This window comes from Oryctolagus cuniculus, chromosome 13 (genome assembly GCF_964237555.1).
Source record: "Oryctolagus cuniculus chromosome 13, mOryCun1.1, whole genome shotgun sequence".
Taxonomy (NCBI): domain Eukaryota; kingdom Metazoa; phylum Chordata; class Mammalia; order Lagomorpha; family Leporidae; genus Oryctolagus; species Oryctolagus cuniculus.
In genome coordinates, this window is record NC_091444.1 from 26694273 (window position 1) to 26717940 (window position 23668).

Below are 23668 nucleotides of genomic sequence, written 5' to 3' on the forward strand. Positions count from 1 at the left end.
AACTACTGTTTCTTTCGCTAACTAGTCATCCCATTGAAATTTTGTAAAAAAAAAAAATACTGCCTGGATGGGGGAAAAATTCATGTAAAGGAATTTCAAGTAAGCACTGGATATGAATAAAGAATAATTATATTTTAGCTTATTTTTAATCTAAGATGAATAAAATCACTGACATATACAGGTATAAAAGCAATGTATGCTCTCAATTTGTTTTGGGTTTCCTCATCTGTAAAATGAAATGGATTATTTTTTAAGGCACCTTCTAGTTTAATATTCTGTGGTTCTACAGGAGGCCATGTGCTCTTTTTGTTGGAAATTCAAGATGTAACATGATATAAAAAGAGGATTAGAAGGAGAAACAAAAATTTGGGGCTGGAGATTAGAGACCACTCCCCCCCCCCCCCCCCCCCCCCGGTCCGGACCAACTCTAAGAATTGTCAGCATTAGCATGAATGGAAGTAATCAGCCAGTGCTCTCTGTCTGCCTGAAGTTTCAAATCTGCAGCCAGGGGTGGGTGCTTAGTCCAGCTGTTAGGACTCCCCAGACCTGAGTGCCTATGTTGGATTCCCAGCTCTGGCTATCGACTCCAGCTTCCTGCTAACACAGACTGTGGGAAGCAGTGGTGATGGTTCAAGTAGTTGGGTCTGTGCCATGCCAACCACGTGGGAGACCTGGATTGAGTTTCCAGCCCCCATCTTCTACCCAGCTCAGTGCTGGCCATCATGGGCATTTGGGGAGTGAATTGGTAGATGGTATCTCTCTCTCTCTCTCTCTCTCTCTCTCTCTCCTCCCTCCTTCTCTCCCCACTTCTTCCTCTCAAATTAAAAGAAAACTGTTTTAAATAAAAAATTTTAAATGCTTAATTTGGACACATACTCTTCAGTCTTTTTTATTATTATTATTATTTTATTTTTTTGACAGGCAGAGTGGACAGTGAGAGAGAGAGACAGAGAGAAAGGTCTTCCTCTGCCGTTGGTTCACCCTGCAATGGCCGCCGCGGCTGGCGTGCTGCGGCCGGCGCACCATGCTGATCCGATGGCAGGAGCCAGGTACTTATCCTGGTCTCCCATGGGGTGCAGGGCCCAAGCACCTGGGCCATCCTCCACTGCACTCCCTGGCCACAGCAGAGAGCTGGCCTGGAAGAGGGGCAACCAGGACAGAATCCGGTGCCCCGACCGGGACTAGAACCTGATGTGCCGGCGCCGCAAGGCGGAGGATTAGCCTAGTGAGCCGCGGCGCCGGCCAATACCCTTTAGTCTTAAGAATATAATAAAATTTACGGCTGAAGTTTGCAAACTCAAATACCTCCAAGATTTTGGTCATGTAAGTGTGTGAAATGCTGGGAGCAACAGTCAATAGGAGGGTGCCTGTCTCCTACCCAGAAGTATGGAATTAAATACGTAGTAAAACACAAATCTATGGCTATGTTTGGCCCACAGGCTACTAATTTCCCACTCTTGGATTCTGGCCCAACAAATCTCTGTTTTCTAAGTGAAGACTCTGATGTCCAGAGACGGGCAGTGATTTTCCCACGGTCACACAGCTACTTCATGGAGTGGCAAGGCTGACAAGTCCAGTTTCTTGCTTCCCAAGTGAGTGTTCTTCCATCTGATCATCTCCCAGTTCAGATCTGCTGCAGCCAAGCAAACCTACTGAATGCCCAGACGCTGGTCTTAATTGAAACTTGTTTATAACCATTCCTACTTCAAAGAGGTAAAAGAAGATTACTGTGGTTTGAATGCAGCCCCCAGAAAGTTAGGGGTTGGAAGCTTAATCCCCAATCCAACAGTGTTGGGAGATGGGGTCTAACAGGAGGCATTTAATGCCTTTATTGTAGAACACTCTCGGAAGTGGGCTCAGTCCCCTCACCCCTCCTCCATCTCTTGCCCTCCCCCCTCTGCCTTGTGAGGACCCAGCAGCAGAGCCTTTGACCTTGCGAGTGCCTTGCTCTTGAACCTCCAGCCTCCAGGACTAGAATATAAATTTTCATTCTTTGTAAGTTACTCAGTCTCAGATATTATTATTATTATTTTTTTAAAAAAGACACATTTATTCAGCGTCATGATCAGACTATTACATTTAGCAATCAACAGCATGGGTGCAAAAGAAAAAAAAAGAAAAAACTACATTAAAACCCTTTGTTGGAATGCTTTACACTTTCCACAGAACAGAAACTAAAATAACCTGTTATACAATTAGTCACAAATACAGTCCTCGAGTTTTTTTGCCCATACACATGAGTATTGTCTAAAACATGTCTTCTTTGTAGCAGCTAGGCCCTGCCACCACTGTGCTTGGCTGAGTTCACAAATCTGTTGTAACCTGTAGCTTCCCTGTCACTTCTCTGGCTCTCCTCTCCTGCTAAGCTTTGTTTCCTGGCAGTTATTAAAACCTTCTGCCACTGCCATAGCTGCTGCTGCTGCTAGAACCACCATAGCCACCTTGATTTCGTGGTTTGGCAAAATATTGGCCGCCACCACCATAGGGGCCAGAGCTTCTGCCTCCAAAATTTCCTCCCTTCATGGGTCCAAAATTTGAAGATTGATTGTTGTAATTGCCAAAATCATTGTAGCCTCCGCTGCCTCCAAAATTGCTTCCACTACCACCGCCAAAGCCGCCTCCGCCGTTGTTATAGCTGTCATAGCTGCCACTCCCGCCATAGCCACTGCCCTGGTTTCCATAACCCTGTCCACCACTTCCATAGCCTCTGCTTCCTCCAGAGTAACCAGGGCCGCCTCCTCCATAACCACCGTCATTACCAAATCCATTGTAACCATCCCCACTGCCACTATAACCACCTCCACCGCGGCTGCCGCCGAAGCCACCACAACCACTGAAGTTTCCTCCACGACCAAAGTTGTCATTGCCACCAAAACCACCTCCACGACCACCACCAAAGTTTCCAGAACCACTTCGACCTCTCGGGGTGGACGAAGCGCTGGCCATCTCCTGCTTCGACAGGGCCTTCCTCACTTCACAGTTGTGGCCGTTCACAGTGTGGTATTTCTGAATGACAATCTTATCCACGGAGTCATGGTCATCGAAGGTCACAAAAGCAAAGCCCCTCTTCTTGCCACTGCCTCGGTCAGTCATGATCTCAATCACCTCGATTTTCCCGTACTGCTCAAAGTAATCTCGGAGGTGATGCTCTTCAGTGTCTTCTTTAATGCCACCCACGAAGATCTTTTTCACAGTGAGGTGGGCACCTGGTCTTTGGGAATCTTCTCTCGACACAGCCCTCTTTGGTTCCACAACTCTTCCATCCACTTTGTGTGGCCTTGCGTTCATGGCCGCATCCACCTCCTCCACGGTGGCGTAGGTGACAAACCCAAAGCCCCTGGAGCGCTTGGTGTTCGGGTCTCTCATTACCACGCAGTCCGTGAGCGTGCCCCACTGCTCAAAATGGCTCCTCAGGCTCTCATCGGTCGTCTCAAAGCTCAGCCCTCCGATGAAGAGCTTCCGCAGCTGCTCGGGCTCCTTGGGCGACTCTGACTTCGACATGACGGCGGTGGGAAGAGAGAACTCGACGATGCTTCCTCAGCGGCGTCCGCAGGCAGAAAGAGATATTATTTTTTTAAGATTTATTTTATTTATTTGAAAGAGTTACAGAGAGAGGTAGAGATGGAGAGGTCTTCCATCTGCTGGTTCACTCCCCAATGGCTGGAGCTGAGCCAACCCAAAGCCAGGAGCCAGAAGTTTCTTCCAGGTCTCCCACATGAACACAGGAGCCCAAGGACTTAGGCTACCTTCTACTGTTTCCCAGGCCATAGCAGAGAGCTGGATTGGAAGAGGAGCAGCGGGGACTGAAACCAGTGCCCATATGGTGAAGAACCTTAAAAATCAAACCAAGATGGAGTGACCTAAGCCAATACCATTAAAAACAAGAAGTTACCTTTGCCCCAAATAAAATTAAAGTTTAAAAATTACAGCCCTAAACTTTTTCCCCCAAAGCTAAAATTAGGCACAGCTATAAAAATAAGGGACCCTATGCTTAGCTAGCTGCGACACTTGTGCCTGGCTGTGCTAAGACCTAACCCAGTTTGTATGCCTCCTAATACTCAAATAACGGTGTGGGAAGCGGACACCGCTCTCCCACCAGGGGAACAAAGGGAGCGAGACGTCGTCCCCCTCAGGGTGAACAAGATGGGCTGGCAGGGAAAGGAACTACTAAAGAAGTAAACAACAAAATGGCAACGAGGTGCATGCCTCCCATGTGATCCCGTAGCTGATTGGATAGAAGACGCATGCCCTTCACGTGATCAGCTCGCAGATTGGACTGCTGTGTGCATGGACTCTATAGTGCTTTTGATTGGTCGCTGCGGGTATATAAACTGTGTGGCTTTGTGCTGGGGGCGCTCTCTGGACTCCCGAGTTCAGGAGGTCCGTCTTTGCAGACGCCAAATAAATCCTCTTGCTTTTGCATCAGCTGATCTGGACTCTGAGTCTTTGGGGTGTGCCTCTCGACGTGTTAGCATCCTCACTCCGAGGGTCTAACAATGGGATGCCAGCACTGCAGGCGGTGGCTTTACCCGCTATACCGCAGCACCAGCCCCTAAGTATTTTTTATAGCAGCACAAAATGGACTGAGATAGACCTACATTAAAGTCACTTCCAAGAAGTGTTGGTGAGTTATTAAATTATTAAATTATGAATGTTCTAGAACACTACCATCCACAGTCACAGAGGTACTTTTAAATGGCCTAGTAGCCACATTTTAAAAAGTGAAACCAATAAATCAAAAATATTATTTCAACTTATAATAAATTAAAAATTATTGAGGCAGCATTGTGGCTCAACCAGTTAAGCTGCTGTCTGCAGTGCTGCCATCCCATATGGGCAATGGTTCGAGTCCTGGCTGCTCCACTGCTGATCCAGCTCCCTAGCAATGTGCCTGAGAAAGCAGCCGAGGGTGGCCCAAGTGCTTGGGTCCTCTGCACCTACATGGTACATAAAGCACATCTTTCTTTAGGTTGCACAGTTCAAGTTCTCAGTGGCCACGTGTGCAGTGGCTCCCACACTGGACAGTGTAGTTCTAGAGGATTTCTCATTCCATTCTCACCCTGCTCCCAACCAACCAAGGAAGGGAGAAGTCCCCAGAGGCTTGTCTCTTTCAAGCCTCAGATTGCCAGTTAATTAAATCCCTAAGCAACGGCTGAGTCACTTGCAACTCCGGAAAACAATTTAAGAAACCTGTCTCAAAGCCAAGAACACAGCCAAGAACGAGGCAGGAGGGGAGGCAAGTCCTCTGGGATGGATGCCTGGCAGGGGGAAGAGTCTGTAGGGAATCAGGTGTCCTTGTGTGGGAGGGAAGGAGATAAGTCATTGCCAGGGGGATGGCAGAACCGAGACAGACATGGGTCTCTCTAGGGGGTTACCGCTTCCCTCCAGAGCCGCTGTGAAGGGTTCAGCCTTCCGCTTCTTGGTCCTTAGAGCCCTTCATGAGGCAAGGACTACACTATTCTCATTTCTAGAGGAGACAGTGGAGGTACGAGGAGGTCACGTACTGGTCTCGGGTCATGTCATTGGGAATCAGTAGATCAAGTGCAGCCCACCCTGGTCTGCTGGACTTTGGTACCTGATTCCTAACCACTGGGCTCGGGAGGGCGTCTTCGCACCTTCTCCAAATAGCGCAAAGGGCACCTAGACTTTCGCACACAATGTGCACGAGGGCTTGGTGTTTCCAGGTAACGTGTCACTGTCTGCATGACTCCATGCTCTGTTTTCAGGCAAATGGCGACCTCAGGGAGTATCACTGCTCCCCAAGACAGTGGTTGCCTCTTAATCTTTCTCGTTGCCGTTCCTTCTTACCCACTCACGATTTCTGGTGCATTCCTGGGAGCAAGCCTGGGACAGGGCAATGGGAGACACGAATGCCGGGGTGAGCGGGGCAGGCTGGCTGCACGGGAACTGGTGTCTGCGCCGCCGGATTCGGGGTGGAACAGCAGGGAAGCGCCAGCGATTGTGTCACTTGCAAAATTCGCTGTCCCCTCCACCTCTGTCCTGTGGTTGGTGATGTATTCCCACCAGGTAATTCATTTCACCAGAGGGAAGGTGCTTTCTCCAGAAAACCCTGGAAACATGAAGCAAGGCTAATCTGGGGGCCAGGTGGAGTAGCAGCCATGGCTGCCATCTTTGGCGCTGAATCACCTGTGTTTGATGGCCTGGCCAGCTGCATGTCAGCTAGGACACCTGCGCAGCTTACAGAAACTTCTCTGCCTCAGTCTTCATTAAAAACTGAACATAGGGGTAGGTATTTGACTCGGGGTTTAAGACGCCAGCATCTCCTATCGGAGAGCCTGGTTTGAGTCCTGGCTCTGCTGCAAATGCCAGCTTCCTCCTAATGCACACCCTGGGAGGCAGCAGGTGATGGCTCAAGTGCTGGCGTCCCTGCCACTCATGTGGGAGACTCAGACTGAGTTCGGGCCTCCTGACTTTGGCCTGGCCCCTGGCTGTTGTGGGTATTTGGGAAGTGAGCTAATGGATAACAGATCTGTCTCTCCTCTCTCTGCCCTTCAAATAAAAATAAATGAACACATATATTTTTAAACCTAGACATAAAAATAGTTTTACCCAATAGGGCTTTTTGGGAGGATTGAATAAGATGAGGACTATGAGGGCCTGGAGAGTTAGCACCCGGGAATCCACACACATTCTGATACAAAACTAATGATCTCGAACTGAGCTGGGCGAGGTTTTGTAGCCCAGCCTACAGAGATGACAAGCACAGAGATTCTGCCCATCCTGCTCCCCATACTCAACCCCCAAACACCCCAGCCTTGCACCAGGATCTCATGTCAGAATCACTGGAAGAGTTCATTAAAATACAAGGACCCAGGCCTTGCACGGAATGGGCAGCCCTGGGGATCAAGCAGATTTGTTTTCCCAAGAGGGTACAGGGTCACAAACAAGTCACCATTGTCTTCTGCTTTGACTGGCAATGGTGTACTGGAATATTAAGCCCTCATCCTTGTGGGGCCAAAAATACCACCCGACCAAGCCGGGTAGTGAGGAAATCAGACACAGGTCTGTGATGAAGCTTAGGCCCGGTCACCAGCTGGCTCTGCACCTTGGAGCAGGCGCTTCCGCCCTCCAAGCCTCTGTGTGACAGGGATCATGATCTCTTTCTTTTCTTTCTTTTTAAAATATTTTCCTTTTGGCCAGCGCCGCGGCTCAATAGGCTAATCCTCCATCTGTGGCACCGGCACACCGGGTTCTAGTCCCAGTCGGGGCACCGGATTCTGTCCCAGTTTCCCCTCTTCTAGGCCAGCTCTCTGCTGTGGCCAGGGAGTGCAGTGGAGGATGGCCCAAGTGCTTGGGCCCTGCACCCCATGGGAGACCAGGAGAAGCACCTGGCTCCTGGCTTTGGATCAGCGTGGTGCACCAGCCACAGCAGACCGGCCACAGTGGCCATTGTGGGGTGAACCAATGGAAAAAGGAAGACCTTTCTCTCTGTCTCTCTCTCTTGCTGTCCACTCTGCCTGTCAAAAAAAAAATATTTTCCTTTTACATGTGCTCATTCAATTTATATATATGTATATATATATGATTTATTTTATTTATTTGAAAGGCAGAGTTACAGAAAAAGGAAGAGACAGAGACAGATCTTTGATCCATTGGTTCACTCCCCAAATGGCCACAATGGCCAGGGCTGGACCAGACGAAAGCCAGGAGCCAGGAGCTTCTTCTAAGTCTCCCACGTGGGTGCAGGGGCCCAAGCAGTTGGGCTGCCTTCTGTTTTCCCAGGCACGTTAGCAGGGAGCTGGACCGGAAGTGGAGCAGCCAGGACTCAAACTGGTACCCATATGGCACGCCAGCATGGCAGGAGGCGGCTTAACCCACCGCACCACAGCGCCAGCTGCTCTTCTTTAAGCTTTCGGAAAGGATTAGTGTAGGCCCAGCAGTACCTGGAGGTCGGCCAGCGTGGTCAGGAGGGAGCCCTCAGAGGACCTGGGACGTGGAGGTCCTGGGAGCGCCCGTGGCAGCATTGAGCTGTCCAGCCACGCAGCTGGCAGTGAGCGGAACTGAATTCTGTGCAGGAAGAACAGCTGCCAGGTCGCTGGTGGGTCCCCGGGGATTGGCGCTGGCTCAGAGATGTCAGTCATGTGGAGCTGATGAGGGGCAGAGAGGCAGCGGGGACAGCTCCGTTTGTTTCTTCCTTACTAGTAAATCAACCCCTGTCCGCATCTGGGAGTTAGGAGCCTTTGTGTTAGCCTCAGGGGTGTTCCCTCCCTGCCAGAGGAACACGAACATCCCACCTGGGCTGAGCTCGTTGGACAAGAGAGCTCCAGGATTGGAGCCGAGGGGCTGATGGGGAAGTCTCCCTGGCATCCCCGCCGTTCATTCCCTGATTTATGCTCTTGGGATGGAGTGAGCCGATTCTTGCACTAAATGCACAACAGAATCACGCACATTCTGAAACAAAACTAATGATCCCAAGCCAAGCGGGAGAGGTTTTGGGGCCCAGCCTACAGAGATGACAAGCACAGAGACTCTGCCCATCCGGCTCCCCTTACTCAGCCCCCAACACCCAGCTGTAGCTTCCAGACTGTCCAGGAAGCCCTCGAAGGGAGAATCTTCCTGCTGCTCTTGAGGTCATTAAGCTTAAGGTGTGGCCAGATTGCACCAAGACCTTTCGAGAACAGAGTCGAGGTGAGAGGCTTGGAAGTCAAATCCAGTTGTCTTCACATTTATGGTTTTTTTATTCTTACTGTAACCCTCCTCATTTTTGAGATCTTCCCACCTTCTTGCCTCTATGCTGGCCATGGCCACCCTTGCCCAGTTTCCAAGAGCACACAGGCCACCCCCTCTCTGCTGTACCCTGATGTAGGTCCTCAGCTGTCTTCATTCTCTTTCCACCCCCAGCAGTCATCACAGAACCTGGCACCCAGCTGCTTAGGAGTGGGCATTTGTACAGCAGTTAAGACAACCCTGTTCTACCCAGTTCCAGCTTCCTCCTGGTGAAGGGCACCTGGGAGGCAGCAGGTGGTGGCTTAAATAGTTGGGTCCCTACCACCCCTAAGGGAGACCTAGGTCCCTCTCCCCCTTCGTCTCTCCTACCCCCCTTCTTCCCCTCTCCCTCCCTCTCCCTCTCCCCCTCTCCCCTTCCTCTCCCTCTCTCCCTCCCCCTCCCTCTCCCCTCCCCCTCTCATTATGAATTAATTTAATTAAATAATTAACATTATGAATTAACGTTTACAAGAACTCACCAAGCAGGTTACATTGCTCACTTCACAGACGAGGAACTGAGACACAGAAGGTTTAGGTAATTTGCCACAAGCTTCTCAGATCTGCGTGATGAAGCCATGTTTTCAACTCCCGTGGTCTTGCGCCAGAGAACACTGGGCATTGCTGCCGCCCTCGAGAGCAGCTTCTGGGACTGCCCTTGAACTCTGCCCAGTGGGAGGGCAGTAGTGCCCAGCAATAGCATGACCTCTGAATGACCTCTCATTGATCACCACCTGTTCCCCAGCTGGCCTGCAAGTATACGAGGTCACCAGCAGTTACCCAAGAGTTCAGAAGGAAAACCTCCTTCCTCTTGATTCTATTTCATTACACTGCTTATTAAAGGACAACTTTTTAAACAAAAAGTAAACTCACCTTCCTCAGATACAAGGGGTCTTCAAAAAGTTCATAGGAAATGCATATTATGAAAAAACTATGCTTGGATTTCAATTTTTTTTTTTTTTTTGCACCACGATGAACTGGTATTAACTAGTTATAATATGTCTGAACAGCAACTAGTTTGAGGCACTAAGAAGAATAAAATATCAGTTTGAAAAGAGCTCCCCTGGGACCAGCATTGTGGTGTAGCTGGTAAAGGCGCCTCCCGAAACACCATCCTAAATGGGTGGAGATTTAAGTCCTGGCTGCACCACTTCCGATCCAGCTCCCTGCTAATGCACCTGGAAAAGCAGTGGAGGATGGCCCAAGTGCTTGGGCCCCTGCACCCACGTAGGAGACCTGGAAGAAGCTACTGGCTTGGACTTGGCCCAGGCCTGGCTGTTGTAGTCATTTGGGGAGTGAACCAGTGGATGAAAGACTCACTGTCTCTCCTTTTTTCTCTCTGTAACTCTGCCTTTCAAATAAACAAAATAAATTTTTTTAAAAGATGTGTGGAATGATAGTCTATAGGTTCTGGAAGCCATTGAAGGCTTTAAAAACAGGAAAGTAATCTGCTTAGATTTATGTAAAAGAAAGAAAAAGAGCTGCCTTATTAGAGCAACATGAATTCTGCGAAAATTGAAGCAAGAACAAACATCAGATTTACGGTGACGCTCTTGTTGGAAGGATGGTAAAATCCTTGATGCTTTACAGAGAGTTTATGGGGACAGGGCCCTCAAAGAAATCAGCAGTTTGCAATGGATAACTTGTTTTAGAAAGGGGTGAGACAATGTTATGAATGAAGCCCACCCCACCGGATCATCCATCTCAATTTTCCCGGAAACAGTTGATCTAGCTCATGGCCTGATTGAAAAGGACCAATGATTAACCGCAAAAGCAACAGCCAACACTGAAGACGTCTCCATTGGTTCAGCTTGCATAACTGTGATTGAAAATTAAATTTGAGCGAACTTTTGTCTTGAAGAGTGCCAAAATGCTTGCATCTGGCTCAGCTGAAGACAAGAGAGGCGCTTTCAATGGAAATCTTAAACAAGGGGGATTAAAATCCTGAGCATTTCTTGGAAGAACAGTAACGGATAAAACATGGCTTTCCCAGTGTGATCTTGAGGACAAAGCATAATCAAAGCAGTTACTACCAAGTGGTGGAAGTGGTTCAAAGAAAACATGTAGCCGCTCCAGAGCCAAGATGAAGGCAACAGTTTATGGGGGTGCTTAAGGCATTTCGCTTGTTGACTTCCTGGAAGACCAAGGAACAGTAACATGTGTTTATTAAGAGAATGTCTGGGGGGCCGGCACTGTCGCTGCGGTGTAGTGGGTAAAGCCACCACCTGCAGTGCCAGCATCCCATCTGGGCGCTGGTTCCAGTCTTGGCTGCTCCTCTTCTGAATCCAGCTCTCTGCTGTGGCCTGGGAAGGCAGTAGAAGATGGCTCAAGTCCTTGGGCCCCTGCACCTGCATGGGAGACCCAGAGGAAACTCCTGGCTCCTGGCTTCGGGTCAGCTCAGCTCTGGCCATTGCGGTCATTTGGGGAGTGAACCAGCAGAATGGAAGACGGACCTCTCTCTCTCTCTGGCTGTACCTCTCTCTGTAACTCTGTCTTTCAAATAAATAAAATAATACTTAAAAAAAAAGAATGGAAAAAAGTGGCCAAAGCTGCTGGGAAAGTCTCCCCAACCCTGACAATGCCCCCACTCGTCCCTCTCACCAGAGGAGCCCAATCGCATGAGTTCCATGGGAAATCACTACACGTCCACCTGCCTGCCCCTCAGATGGCTCCTGATAATCCATGCCAACAGAAATGAAAAAAGAGCAGGCGTAGCCATCTTAATATCAGACAACATAAACTTTACCACAAAAACTGTTAAGAGAGACAAAGAGGGACACTATATAATGATTAAGGGATCAATTCAACAAGAAGATATATAACAATTATCAATGTATATGCACCTAACTACAGGGCACCAGTTTATCTAAAAGATTTGTTAAGGGACTTAAAGGGAGACTTAGACCCCAATACAATAGTACTAGGGGACTTCAATACTCCACTCTCAGAAATAGACAGATCAACAGGACAGAAGATCAACAAGGATACAGCAGATTTAAATGACACTATAGCCCAAATGGATCTAACAGATATATACAGAACTTTCAATCCTACAGCTAAAGATTTTACATTCTTCTCAGCAGTACATGGAACCTTCTCTAGGATTGACCACATACTAGGCCATAAAGCAAGGCTCAGCAAATTCAAAAGAATTAGAATCATACCATGCAGCTTCTCAGACCATAAAGGAATGAAGTTGGAAATTAGCAACTCAGGAATCCCTAGAGCATACGCAAACACATGGAGATTGAACAACATGCTCCTGAATGAACAATGGGTCATAGAAGAAATTAAAAGAGAAATCAAAAATTTTCTGGAAGTAAATGAGGATAACATCACAACATACCAAAACTTATGGGACGCAGCAAAAGCAGTGTTAAGAGGAAAGTTTATATCAATAGGTGCCTACATCAAGAAATTGGAAAGGCACCAAATAGATGAGCTTTCAATTCACCTCAAGGATCTAGAAAACCTACAGCAAACCAGACCCAAATCTAGTTGGAAAAGAGAAATCATTAAAATCAGAGAAGAAATCAACAGGATTGAATCCAAAAAAACATTACAAAAAATCAGCCAAACGAGGAGCTGGTTTTTTGAAAAAATAAACAAAATCGACACCCCATTGGCCCAACTAACTAAAAAAAGAAGAGAAAAGACCCAAATCAAAAAAATCAGAGATGAAAAAGGAAACATAACAACAGACACCACAGAAATAAAAAGAATCATCAGAAATTACTACAAGGACTTGTATGCCAGCAAACAGGGAAACCTATCAGAAATGGATAGATTCCTGGACACATGCAACCTACCTACATTGAACCATGAAGACATCAAAAACCTAAACAGACCCATAACTGAGACAGAAATTGAAACAGTAATAAAGGCCCTCCCAACAAAGAAAAGCTCAGGACCAGATGGATTCACTGCTGAATTCTACCAGACATTTAAAGAAGAACTGACTCCAATTCTTCTCAAACTATTCAGAACAATTGAAAAAGAGGGAGTCCTCCCAAATTCTTTCTATGAAGCCAGCATCACCTTAATTCCTAAACCAGAAAAAGATGCAGCATTGAAAGAGAATTACAGACCAATATCCCTGATGAACATAGATGCAAAAATACTCAATAAAATTCTCGCCAATAGAATGCAACAACACATCAGAAAGATCATCCACCCAGACCAAGTGGGATTTATCCCTGGTATGCAGGGATGGTTTAATGTGTTCAAAACAATCAATGTGATACACCACATTAACAGACTGCAGAAGAAAAACCATATGATTATCTCAATAGATGCCGAGAAAGCATTTGATAAAATACAACACCCATTCATGATGAAAACTCTAAGCAAACTGGGTTTGGAAGGAACATTCCTCAATACAATCAAAGCAATCTATGAAAAACCCACAGCCAACATCCTATTGAATGGGGAAAAGTTGGAAGCATTTCCACTGAGATCTGGTACCAGACAGGGATGCCCACTCTCACCACTGCTATTCAATATAGTTCTGGAAGTTCTAGCCAGAGCTATTAGGCAAGAAAAAGAAATTAAAGGGATACAAATTGGGAAGTAAGAACTCAAACTATCCCTCTTTGCAGATGATATGATTCTTTATTTAGGGGACCCAAAGGACTCTACTAAGAGACTATTGGAACTCATAGAAGATTTTGGCAAAGTAGCAGGGTATAAAATCAATGCACAAAAATCAACAGCCTTTGTATACACAGACAATGCCATGGCTGAGGAAGAACTTCTAGGATCAATCCCATTCACAATAGCTACAAAAACAATCAAATACCTTGGAATAAACTTAACCAAGGACGTTAAAGATCTCTACAATGAAAATTACAAAACCTTAAAGAAAGAAATAGAAGAGGATACCAAGAAATGGAAAAATCTTCCATGCTCATGGATTGGAAGAATCAATATCATCAAAATGTCCATTCTCCCAAAAGCAATTTATAGATTCAATGCAATACCAATCAAGATACCGAAGACCTTCTTCTCAGATCTGGAAAAAATGATGCTGAAATTTATATGGAGACACAGGAGACCTTGAATAGCTAAAGCAATCTTGTACAACAAAAACAAAGCTGGAGGCATCACAATACCAGATTTCAGGACATACTACAGGGCAGTTGTTATCAAAACAGCATGGTACTGGTACAGAAACAGATGGATAGACCAATGGAACAGAATTGAAACACCAGAAATCAATCCAAACATCTACAGCCAACTCATATTTGATCCAGGATCCAAAACCAATCCCTGGAGTAAGGACAGTCTATTCAATGAATGGTGCTGGGAAAATTGGATTTCCACGTGCAGAATCATGAAGCAAGACCCCTACCTTTCACCTTACACAAAAATCCACTCAACATGGATTAAAGACTTAAATCTACGACCTGACACCATCAAATTATTAGAGAGCATTGGAAAAACCCTGCAAGATATAGGTACCGGCAATGACTTCTTGGAAAACACCCCAGAAGCACAGGCAGTCAAAGCCAAAATTAACATTTGGGATTGCATCAAATTGAGAAGTTTCTGTACTTCAAAAGAAACAGTCAGGAAAGTGAAGAGACAACCGATAGAATGGGAAAATATATTTGCAAACTATGCAACTGACAAAGGCTTGATAACCAGAATCTACAAAGAAATCAAGAAACTCCACAAGATCAAAACAAACAACCCACTTAAGAGATGGGCCAAGGACCTTAATAGACATTTTTCAAAAGAGGAAATCCAAATGGCCAACAGACACATGAAAAAATGTTCAAGATCACTAGCAATCAGGGAAATGCAAATCAAAACCACAATGAGGTTCCACTTCACCCCAGTTAGAATGGCTCACATTCAGAAATCTACCAACAACAGATGTTGGAGAGGATGTGGGGAAAAAGGGACACTAACCCACTGTTGGTGGGAATGCAGACTGGTTAAGCCACTATGGAAGTCAGTCTGGAGATTCCTCCGAAACCTGAATATAACCCTACCATTCAACCCAGCCATCCCACTCCTTGGAATTTACTCAAAAGAAATGAAATTGGCAAACAAAAAAGCAGTCTGCACATTAATGTTTATTGCAGCTCAATTCACAATAGCTAAGACCTGGAACCAACCCAAATGCCCATCAACAGTAGACTGGATAAAGAAATTATGGGACATGTACTCTATAGAATACTATACAGCAGTCAAAAACAATGAAACCCAGTCATTTGCAACAAGATGGAGGAATTTGGAAAACATCATGCTGAGTGAATTAAGCCAGTCCCAAAGGGACAAATATCATATGTTCTCCCTGATTGGCAACAACTAACTGAGCACCAAAGGGGAAACTTGTTGAAGTGAAATGGACACTATGAGAAACAGTGACTTGATCAGCTCTTGTCCTGACGGTTGATGTACAATGTAATACTTTATCCATTTTAGTATTTTTTTTTGTTCTAGTACCATTGGTTGAACTCTGTAATTAACACACAATTATCCTTAGGTGTTTAAATTTTAACTGAAAAGTGATCCCTTTTAGGAATTTGGAAAACATTATGTTGAGTGAAATAAGCCAATCCCAAAGGGACAAATACCACTTGTTCTCCTTGATAGGTGACAACTAACTGAGCACCAAAAAGGAAACCTGTTAAAGTGAAATGAACACTATGAGAAACGGTGACTTGATCAGCCCTCACCCTGACTGTTGTTGAGCAGCTTAATATGTTATCCCTCTTAGTATTTTTTGTTTGTTTGTTCTACTTAATACTTTTGGTTGAATACTATAATCAATACACAATTCTTCTTAAGTGCTGAAACTTAACTGAAAAGTGATCGCTGTTAAATATAAGAGTGGGAATAAGAGAGGGAAAAGATGTGCAATTCGGGACATGCTCAAGCTGACTTACCTCAAATGGTAGAGTTAGAAACATACCAGGGGATTCGAATTCAATCCCATCGAAGTGGCATGTACCAATGCTATCTCACTAGTCCCAGTGATCAATTTCTGTTCACAATTGATCGTAATGATAGGACTAAGAACCAAAGGGATCACATAAACAAGAATAGTGTCTGCAAATACTAGCTGATAGAATCAAAAAGGGAGAGAATGATCCAACATGGGAAGTGAGATACACAGCAGACCCATAGAATGGCAAATGTCCTAACAGCACTCTGGCCTCATAATCAGCCCTTAAGGCATGCGGATCTAGCTGAAATGCCCACGAGAGTATTTCAGGCATGGAAAGTCAAGACACTCTGGGGGGAAAAAAAAGCCTAAATGAAAGATCTCCACGAGTGAGATCCCAGTGGAAAGAATGGGTCATCAAAGAAGGAGGTACCTTTCTCTGAAGGGAGGAGAGAACTTCCACTTTGACCATGGCCTTGTCTAAATATGATCAGACTCAGTGAACTCAGGGGGCTTCCATAGCCTTGGCAGCTCATGACAAGAGCCTAGGGTGATTACTGATGCCATAAACAAGAGTGTCAATTTGTTAAGTCAACAACAGGAGTCACTGTGCTTTACTCCTCATGTAGGATCTTTGTCCTTAGTGTGCTGTACATTGAGATTTAATGCTATAACTAGTACTCAAACAGTAGTTTTCACTTTATGTTTCTGTGTGGGAGCAAACTGTTGAAATCTTTACTTAATGTATGCTAAACTGATCTTCTGTATATAAAGAGAATAGAAAATGAATCTTGATGTGAATGGAAGGGGAGAGGGAGTGGATAAGGGGAGGGTTGCGGGTTGGAGGGACGTTATGGGGGGGAAGCCATTGTAATCCATATTCTGTACTTTGGAAATTTATATTCATATTCTGTCTTTGCTACTTGCAAATAAAGATGTCAAAAAAAAAAGTCTCTAAAGGGTACCCATTTTTCTTTGGTTGATAATGTCAGAGCTGCACCAACATGGTTAAACTCCCAGGACCCTCAGCCATTTAGGGAGGTAGAAACTGGCCGGTAGCTTTGCTCACAGATTTGTCTTGAATGTGATGGAGCTTAGATTGAGAAGTAAAGTTTCTATTTTTTATTTCATCTAGTGAGAGTGTATGATTGTTTGGGTGTCCCCCAAAGGCACATGGGTGGGGGGCTTGATCCGCAGAGTCTATGTCAGTGCCCTAAGGATGGAACTTAGTCTAACTGTGCTATCTGAAGATGAGGTTGTGGGAAGTAATAGACTGGGTTGGGTTGTGAGCATGGAGCCTTCCATGCTGAGTTTGTAAGCAGAGGTCCCAGGCCTACCTGTGCTACCTGTCCCTGTCTCTGTGCTGGCTTGCCATGTGTTGTGTCTCTGCACACGCTCACCACTGCCACCCCGAGCCCTCACTCGACCCCAGACCGAAGGTACTGATCTCAGACTGTCAACCTCCAAAACTCTGAGCCCTAAATCAACCTGCCTTCTTCCCACGTCGCTCCTCGCAGGTGTCTGTCGTACTGATGAGACACTCCCTAAGGCAGAGTGTGTATATAGTGGGGAACGATGTGCAACTCCTCAGTTGATATGAAGCTCATGTTTAGTTGAAGACATTCGAGAGTCAACAGATGCAGGGAAAAAGCTTTCTTGGAGTTTCCTTTATTGTACTAACAGCAGCAACTTCTGGAAATATGGCTGCTATAAATTCTTCAGGACAGAGCTCCTCCAAGAAGGGCGAATGTGTCTAAAACCTACCCCAAATCCCTTCTCCAGGGGAGTTTGATGGCCCTGAAAGGAAAAGAAAGCCCACTCATGTTATTATCATAACTTCCTTATCTCCTGTTTGCTCTTCTAAAAACCCAGTTATAATTCCAAATAGCCATTGTTCCTGTAAGTGCCTTTCTCCCCTCCCCACCACCTGCTAAGATAGTATTTGAAGGATTTCCAAAATTCATGGAGGAACCAGCATTTAACCTAGTGGTTGAGACACCCACGTCCCATATCACAGTTCTGGGTTCAGTCCCTGGCTCTGGCACCGGAATCTAGCTTCCTGCTAATGCAGACTCTGGGAGGCAGTAGCAATGGCTCAAATAATTGAGTTCCTGCCACTTGCATGGAATACCTAGACCATGTTCCTGGCTCCCAGCTTTGGCTGCACCCAGCCTTAGCTGTTGTGAGAATTTGGGGAGGGAACCAGTACCTAGGTGGTCAGATGATGGATTACTCTCTTTCTCTCCCCCCCCCCCGCCCCGAAATAAATATTTTCTTTAATTTTAAGGAAAATGTATATTGTGAAAAAACTAAGCATGGATGTCAAATAACCTGGCCCAGCCCTGGCCATTGCAGCCATTTGGGGAGTGAGCCAGTGGATGGAAGACCTCTCTCTCTGTCTCTACCTCTCTCTCTCTGTGACTCTCTTTCAAATAAATAAAACAAATCTTTGAAAAAAAGAAAAGAAAAAGAAAACTAGAAGACAGTATCTAAAAAAAATTTTTGCACCAAAATAAACATCTTTTAATTTCATTTTCCATGAACTTTCTGAAATACCCTCATATAAGCCCCAAATTCTAGCCTTTCCTTCTGCGTTACTCATTGCTGAGTTTTCCCATGTGTGTATGTGTTGCACACATAAATGAACTCTGCCATTTATATGTCTTCAGTCCATTTAATCATAGGCCCAGCCACTGAACTGAAGAGGATGGAAGAACCGTTTCCCTCTCCTACAGTCTTCACTGGGTTTTTACTGTTGGGATTTTGAGGCTTGGCTGAGGGTGGTGTGTTCATCCAGACAGGACTTACTTCCTTTAGGCACCAGAATAGCATACAGTCAAGACCAATTTCAGTGAAATTCTTGATATTTTCAGATTATGCACATAGAATGAATTTGGACTCCAAACTCGAGTTAAGGGTTGGCTTTTGCTCCCACCTATCTTAGAGAATCTTTTTGATTGTTTTTCCCTCTCTCTTAAAGCTGAGAGCCCAGGCAAGCCAATCCCTCTCTTAAGTCCCTCTGTGAGGTTCCCCACTCCCGCGGCAGCTCGGCCCTTCAGCGGTCCCAGCCTTGAGCTGGGGTCTCTGATCAGACCCTTCCTCTTCTGTGGGCCATGTGGTCACTGGAGTGGGGCAGAAGCCCCCTCCAGGATACCTCTGGCTTCAGCGTTGACTTGCTTCTCTAGATGTGGGCTATTGCATGACTTTTTCAACCTTTTAGGGGAAGCTCAGGAATACATTTTTTCAAGTTTTTAAATGTTTTTTCAAGTATTTCTAGGTATTTGGTAGTGAGAGGAATTTTCACAATATCTGATCTTCATATTACTAGAAATATGAGTAAACTGTAATCTCTGAAGTGGTTACATGGAATAAAGAATAAGCCTGGGATTTAAACTCATTCCTTTTATTTATTTTTTTTAAAGATTTATTCATTTAGGGGCTGGCGCTGTGGCATAGCAAGTGAGGCCGCCATCTGCGGTGCCGCGCATCCCATGAGGTTGCTGGTTTCAGATCTGGCTGCTCCACTTCTTATCCAGCTCTCTGCTATGGCCTGGGAATGCAGTAGAAGATGGCCCAAGTCCTTGGGCCCAGGCACCTGTGTGGGAGACCCAGAAGAAGCTCCTGACTCCTGGCTTTGGATGGGTGCAGTCTGGCCATTGCGGCCAATTGGAGAGTGAACTGGCGAATGGAAAACCTCTCTCTCTTTCTCTTTCTCTCTCTCTCTCTCTCTCTCTCTCTCTCTCTCTCTCTCTGCCTCTCCTTTCTCTGTGTGTAGCTCTGACTTTCAAATAAATAAATAAATCTTTTTAAAACATAAAAATAAAGATTTATTTACTTGAAAGGCAGAGGCAGAAAGAGAAAGAGAGAGAGGTCTTCCATCTGCTGGTTCACTCCCCAAATGGCTGCAATAGCCAGAGCTGGGCCAACCCGAAACCAGGAGCCAGGAGCTCCTTCTGGGTCCCCTACATGGGTGCAGGGGCCTAAAGACCTGGGCCATCTTCCACTGCTTTCCCAGGCCACAGCAGAGAGCTGGATTGGAAGTAGAGCAGCTGGGACTTAAAATGTAAGCCATATGGAATGCTGGCACCACAGGCAGAGGCTTCACCCGCTATGCCACAGCACCAGGCCCTGCTCATTCCTTTTAAACAGCTACTATGTGTTGGGCACTGCATGAGACTGTGCTGAGCAAAATTCTGCTCTTACCTCGAGGGAAAGGACCTGATTCCATTTCCTGGAAGACAGAACTGGATTGAATTCGGATTATACTATGTTAAATGTACCTTAATAGATATTTTGTTGATTTAAAATGCAGAATTAGAGAGAGGAAGAGACACACAGAGAGAAGTCTTCCATCTGCTGGTTCACTCCCCAAATGGCCACAACAGCCAGGGCTGGGCTGGGCCAAAGCCAGCAGCCAGGAGCTTCTTCCAGGTCTCCCATGTGGGTGCAGGGGCCCAAGCACTTGGGCCATCTTCTACTGCTTTCCCAAGCTCATTAGCAGGGAACTGGGTTGAAAGTGGAGCAGCCAGGACTCAAACTGGTGCCCATATGGAACACTGGTGCTGCAGGTGGAGGCTTAACCTCCTACGCTAGGGTGCCAGTCCCAAAAGTATTTCCTAACCTATATAAAGGATACAGATACTACACAGACAGTGGTTAACATTGAATGAGACAACCTATGGATACCCAGGTGATTTCAGAAGCAAGTAACAGGACTCCCAAGTTAATATGCTCCGAGCAATAAGAAAGAATCCCATCATATACTAGCAAGTCCATAGGTATGCCCAGTTCGAGGGAAGAGTCTCAGGACTCTGGGCACTGCCCTGTTCTGGGCAGACATTCATCCTCGGGCTGACAACAGGATGATCGCAGGAATCTCAGGTGGACACCAAGCCCAGGAAGAATGCTGTCTTCCTGTGTCTCTTTCCCAGAGCTGCCTCCAAGCCCTCAAGACTCCTTCATGCTTCATCGGCCAGAGATGTTATGTGACCTTTCCTAAACCAATCCTTGGCAAAAGGAGTGGAAATACTCAGATTGGCCTGGGCTAAGCGATACTTAGCTTTGGAACGGGGGTGAGAGTCACCTTTCTCTGACCTTTGAAAGGAAAGGACAGAGAAATAATATTGGGGTTCTGTTACCCAGGAAGAAGGGAGATATAGAAGTTGAGAAAGATACCGATTGTTTCCACTACAGTGGGCAAGTGCCCTGTGCAAAGATCACCATCTAACAAGTGCATGTGCAAGACAGATTGGTCATCAGATCTCGGAGTTACACCCAAGCTAACCCTGCACAAACTGGTTCAAGAGCAACACCTCCTTGCAACTCTTCACTTGGAAATCAGTCACTTAGCAGGCGCGGATGAGATGACTTCAGATTGGTGTTCTCCAGAAGTGGATGCTGGCTCTTTACAGCACCTGCCCGTCACACCCCATCAGACATTACCACGCGGGTATTTTGCGAGGAGATGGGTCGGCTGGTTGGTCCTTGTGCATTGAGGCCCTAAGGATCTGACATTCCTTGCTTGCGTGTTGGTGAATTCCCAGTGCTGCTTTCAGTTCAGCCTTCAGCCCACAACTGACCGATCTCCTCTGAGACCAAGCCCACACGCACCCCACGCCGGGGGAGGGATAACGCCCAGCCCCATCCTTTCATTGCAGATGAAATGTGATAAATACGCAAGTGAAACAAGAGGCAGACAGGAACAGACTCAGAAAGCAAGACAGCAAGGGGAGCATCCCTGGGTCTCCTGGAACTCTGCGGAGCTATTTTGCAAACGCAAAGATCCGTTCCTTTATGGTCCCTGTCCTCACGGCGCCCTTTCCCACAGTCCTTTCTCCTGTGAGGCCGGAGGATGAACAACAGGATCCTTCCTCCTCAAGAAACACCCCTCCCTCCTCACCTCCGCACCCCTGCCCTCGGAAACCGGACTCCAGGAAATGTTTTCAGATGAAGCAATTCCAGTTACTGGAAAACCTCACGGCTTTCCTCTGTGGGTTTACAACAGGGCGGCCTCTGACCTACCCACGCAAGCGCTTCTCTGGGTGGCAGTAACTGCTTTTGTGTCATCTCATCGCGGGGGCGACTCCCTCCGGCTGGCTCCGTTCCGATTCCTCTTGCACGCAGTGAGGGAGTGGGGCTGGGTCAGCGGCCAGCAGGGTTCATGGTGTGGGTGCCCATTTACTTACACAACAGCTCATCACTCCGAAGGATGGTGTGCTACGTGCAGCCCACATTCCTGCACACAAAGCAGGAAACAGTGGAAGTAAAGGAAGGAAGAGGGGGAGAGGAAAGAGGTAGAGAAGGAGGAAGCTGTAGTTCCCAGGTCCCTCGCACACACGTTGCGATGGGATCGCCCTTGTTAGCAGCACTTAGAGGTGAGCAGTAGATCAGGAGACCTCTGCCCGCCCTGGGAATGGATCCCTTGCACCCGCGCGGGGGTCGATCGGTTGGTTATCTCAAGACTGGGTTTGTTCCAAGTTCAGCTGCTTCTGGCCGTGTCTCTCCGTGCTGTGCCTGCTCACTTGCCCTGCTACCAGGTTCTGATTCTGCAGGATGCTGCCACCGCACACAGCTCCCCGATGGTGGATTTCCCAGTCTCTGAACCGTGAGCTGAATAAACTTGAACAGCTGACAAGTTTCACGCCGTGGGTATTCTGCTATAGCAGCAAAGCCTAAGACAGCAGAGACTTTAAAGCTCCCGCTGTTGGCCCGAGCAGCCTCTGCTGTCCCACGCAGCCCACGGCTTCCAGGGCACCTTGACCACCATTGGCCCAGCTGTTGTCTGCGGTCCTTTCAGATCTAAAAACGTCATACCTGCTCTTACTTTCCCAAAGTTTTCATCTCTTGTGGATCACACAACAGAAGGGCACCCCTTCCAGAGACTGGCAGCAGGAGGACAAGCATTCCCTTTCTAACCCCGTTTCTCTTTTTCTGTAATTTTGGTGAAAAAAAAATATTCAATAGAGAGCAGCCCAGGGAATAATACAGCTAACACCTACCATCCACAATCAGAAAATTACAACTTGACATATTTATCTCTGATAACTTTTTTTTAAAAAGTCACGAAATAAACCCTGGCAGATAAAGATGAAGTTCTCTTAGCTCACCTCCTCATCCCACCCCCCTCCTCCTCTCCCTGGGGGAACACTGCCGGGGCTAAATGATAATGCAGGAGAGGCATTCAAGTCTGAGCCCCTGGTACTTGTGCGTGTGCTGCCTTACCTGGCTCGGCGGAGTTTGCAGATGGGATACAGGACTTAGGTGGAGAGATTATCCCAGGTTATCCCAGTGATCACGAGGGTCTTTCCTGGGGTGGGGCGGGAGGGTGTGATGATGTGGCACGAGGCTGGTGATGAGGAAGCAGAGGCTGGGGCGATGCGGCTGCCTTGGCCTCGCTGCTGCTGCTGCTGCAACAGAACCCCTGGGACTTGGGCAGTGTATGAAGAACGGGAATTTATTTCTTGGCATTCTGGAAGCTGAAAAGCCCAGGATCGAGGGGCTTGCGTCTGCTGAGGGCCTTCTTGTGAGTCACCCCACAGTGGAGGGCATCGCCCCGTGAGAGAACAGGCAGGCGCAGAAGAGAGAGAGAGAGAGAGAGAAGGGGGTCGAGCTGATCCCTTTCTGAGGCACCCACTCTGGCAGTCACAGCGCAGCCTGCAGTAACAGCAGGGACTCATGACCTCATCTCCTACAGCTCCTGCCTCTCAACACCTGACCTTGCCAATGCACGGCTTAGGGGGACACACTCACATCATAGCAGTGGCCAAGAGCCAAGGAACGCAGCTTCTAGAAGGTGGGAAAGGCAGTGATTCTTCCCCAGCCTCCAGAAGGAGCTCAACAGACCTAGAGATTGCCACACAACACCTGTGTTGTTTCCAGCGACCACATGTGTGTGACGGCAGCAGTAGCCAACCAGTTCCATGACGGGTGAATTCCCCTCTAGTCCATGTTTTTAATGCCTGGACTAGACAGATACATAGAAGCAGACAAAATAGTTTTACATGTTTCCTACACTCACCTGGTGTTTTTGAAAATACATAAATATGTAAT

The 23668-nt window shown here is 46.8% G+C and overlaps 1 protein-coding gene and 1 long non-coding RNA gene across 4 annotated transcripts; both read right to left on the reverse strand.

Annotated features, from left to right (window-relative positions):
- Positions 1–2029: 2029 nt before the first annotated feature.
- On the reverse strand, positions 2030–9464 carry LOC100338675 (heterogeneous nuclear ribonucleoprotein A1). Of its 3 annotated transcripts, none has more exons than XR_001794915.3 (3): positions 9207–9464; positions 7905–8108; positions 3841–5844 (listed from the first exon to the last, which is right to left on the reverse strand). XR_001794915.3 is itself a non-coding variant. In XM_070055256.1 (2 exons), the coding sequence occupies exon 2, from the start codon at positions 3499–3501 to the stop codon at positions 2386–2388; it is 1116 nt and encodes a 371-aa protein (XP_069911357.1). In that variant the 5' UTR covers positions 3502–3832; positions 9207–9412; the 3' UTR covers positions 2030–2385. The 3 variants fall into 3 exon arrangements, 1 of the variants encoding a protein (XP_069911357.1); XR_007909900.2 differs by having other exon boundaries at positions 3841–6070; XM_070055256.1 differs by lacking the exons at positions 3841–5844; positions 7905–8108 and adding an exon at positions 2030–3832 and having other exon boundaries at positions 9207–9412.
- A 7795-nt stretch (positions 9465–17259) lies between these two features.
- LOC138844942 (uncharacterized) lies at positions 17260–23286 on the reverse strand. The gene is made up of 3 exons (XR_011381427.1): positions 22841–23286; positions 21641–21854; positions 17260–17416 (listed from the first exon to the last, which is right to left on the reverse strand). It is a non-coding gene; the product is annotated as an uncharacterized lncRNA (long non-coding RNA).
- Positions 23287–23668: the final 382 nt, after the last annotated feature.